Here is a 1,624-nt window from a genome sequence, read left to right on the forward strand (position 1 = left end):
CCCCAAACCCCAAAAAACCCCACCACACAGGAGAGAACCTTATCACTAAGTCTTTGTCAAGCCATTACAGACTGCAGAGATGAGCCCACAGTTTGACTAAAGACCTTTGAATAGCAGTATTGGTATGGATACCCATAAAGACTAATACAGTTAAAAAAAATTTTTTTTTGAAAATAATTGACTTAAAATAAGCATGAAAGAAAAGTAACTTGAAGTGGTCAGCTCTACATTCAGTACTTCCTAGAATGGAAATACTGGGCAGGCCATGGAGCTCAGCTCTGCTGCACTGTCTTGGTGATACAGAAGTCATTCAATTGATCCTTACAACTAAGGGAATGACTTGATGCAGCTATTCTGCTCTAGCTAAATAACTAGCTGCTCTTGAAACTGCTTCCAGTAGAATAATACTGGTGCTTACCTCACCCGTTCAGCAGCAGAAGACTGTCCACTTAGGTCCCTCTAGTGGCTTACCATGCCTGCAGGAGTGGACAGTCAGCTAGGAGAAGAGCTAACAGTTCAGCCTGTGCTGCAGCCTTGCTGGGCTGCCTGATGCTGTCTACACAGGCTGCTTTGTAGCAGGGATTGGCTTTATTTATACTGCAGCCTGGGTGAAACCTACAACTGTCAGGGCCAGGCTTTCTCTGCTGTCATGCATTTTTTTCCCAATCTGTCAAGCATTTGYTACTTTGATCTACTTGGATCTCATGCTCTTATCATTTGTCTACGGCAGCTCAATTGCAAAGTAAGTGGAGACTAGGGCTGTTTAACTTTTGCTCTTTTGGGAATGATCTCCCTTGAAGTGATCTGTGTGTGTGTGGTGGAATCTAGCCTGGCCTGCCATTAAAGTCTGCTCCCAGTTCACAAGTAGATGATGCTGATTTGAATCYCACAGCCTTTTCTTCCAAAATATATGCAGTTTACCTTGTGCCAATGTTGAGTTAAAGAACAGGTCTGAACATGTTGCTATGTGCCTGTTATTTAAAAGCACTGCCAGTAGTAGATGCTTTTTGTATAAAGCTCATTTTTTTTCCCTTTGTTTGTAGGTAACTGTTATTGTCTTGGGAAACAAAACTGACCTCCTGGAGCAAAGACAAGTGGAAACAGAAGCAGCACAGCAATGGGCAAGGGCTGAAAAAATCAGACTGTGGGAAGTGACTGTGACAGATCGGAAAACATTGCTTGAGCCATTCACCTTCCTAGCTAGCAAACTCTCCCAGTCCCAGAACAAATCAACATTTCCCTTGCCTGGAAGGAAGAGCAAAGGGAGTAACAGCGATAACTGAGCCACTTTAACATTGTCTGCTGCTGCTAAGGTCACAGTCTTAGCCTCTTTTCTGCCATTTGCTTCTCACAATTTCACTTAAAGCAATAATCTCATTCAGCAATAAAATCAGCAAGCTTATGGCTAAGAGGTATCCTTCCTTTTTGGGGGCTTAGCTTGAAAGTCACTGATKGTCAAAGTCTTAAAAGCATGTCATGATAGCAGTTACCTTGCAACAGTAGTTAAAAGGGGAAGTGGAAGAGATGCAGGCAGTCATTTATTTAGCAGGGGCTAGACTTTTCCAGGTACAGCCATGTTGAGGAACAAATCAACAGGCTGATGACTAAGCAATCCCCCAGCAAG

General features: G+C 43.1%; 1 protein-coding gene across 2 annotated transcripts in view; it reads left to right on the forward strand.

The window, feature by feature from the left end:
- The window catches only part of NKIRAS1 (NFKB inhibitor interacting Ras like 1), a 12,109-nt gene extending 10,700 nt beyond the window's left edge, over nt 1-1,409 (forward strand). For both annotated transcript variants that reach the window (XM_085322427.1, XM_085322426.1), the window contains exon 4: nt 1,044-1,409. In XM_085322427.1, coding sequence (XP_085178553.1) covers nt 1,044-1,283 — 240 coding nt within the window. In that variant the 3' untranslated portion in view covers nt 1,284-1,409. The remainder of the gene's footprint in view (nt 1-1,043) is intronic.
- Nucleotides 1,410-1,624: the final 215 nt, after the last annotated feature.

This window comes from Rhea americana, unplaced genomic scaffold (assembly GCF_003343005.1).
Source record: "Rhea americana isolate MKP2758 unplaced genomic scaffold, rheAme1 scaffold_77, whole genome shotgun sequence".
In the NCBI taxonomy this organism is placed as follows: domain Eukaryota; kingdom Metazoa; phylum Chordata; class Aves; order Rheiformes; family Rheidae; genus Rhea; species Rhea americana.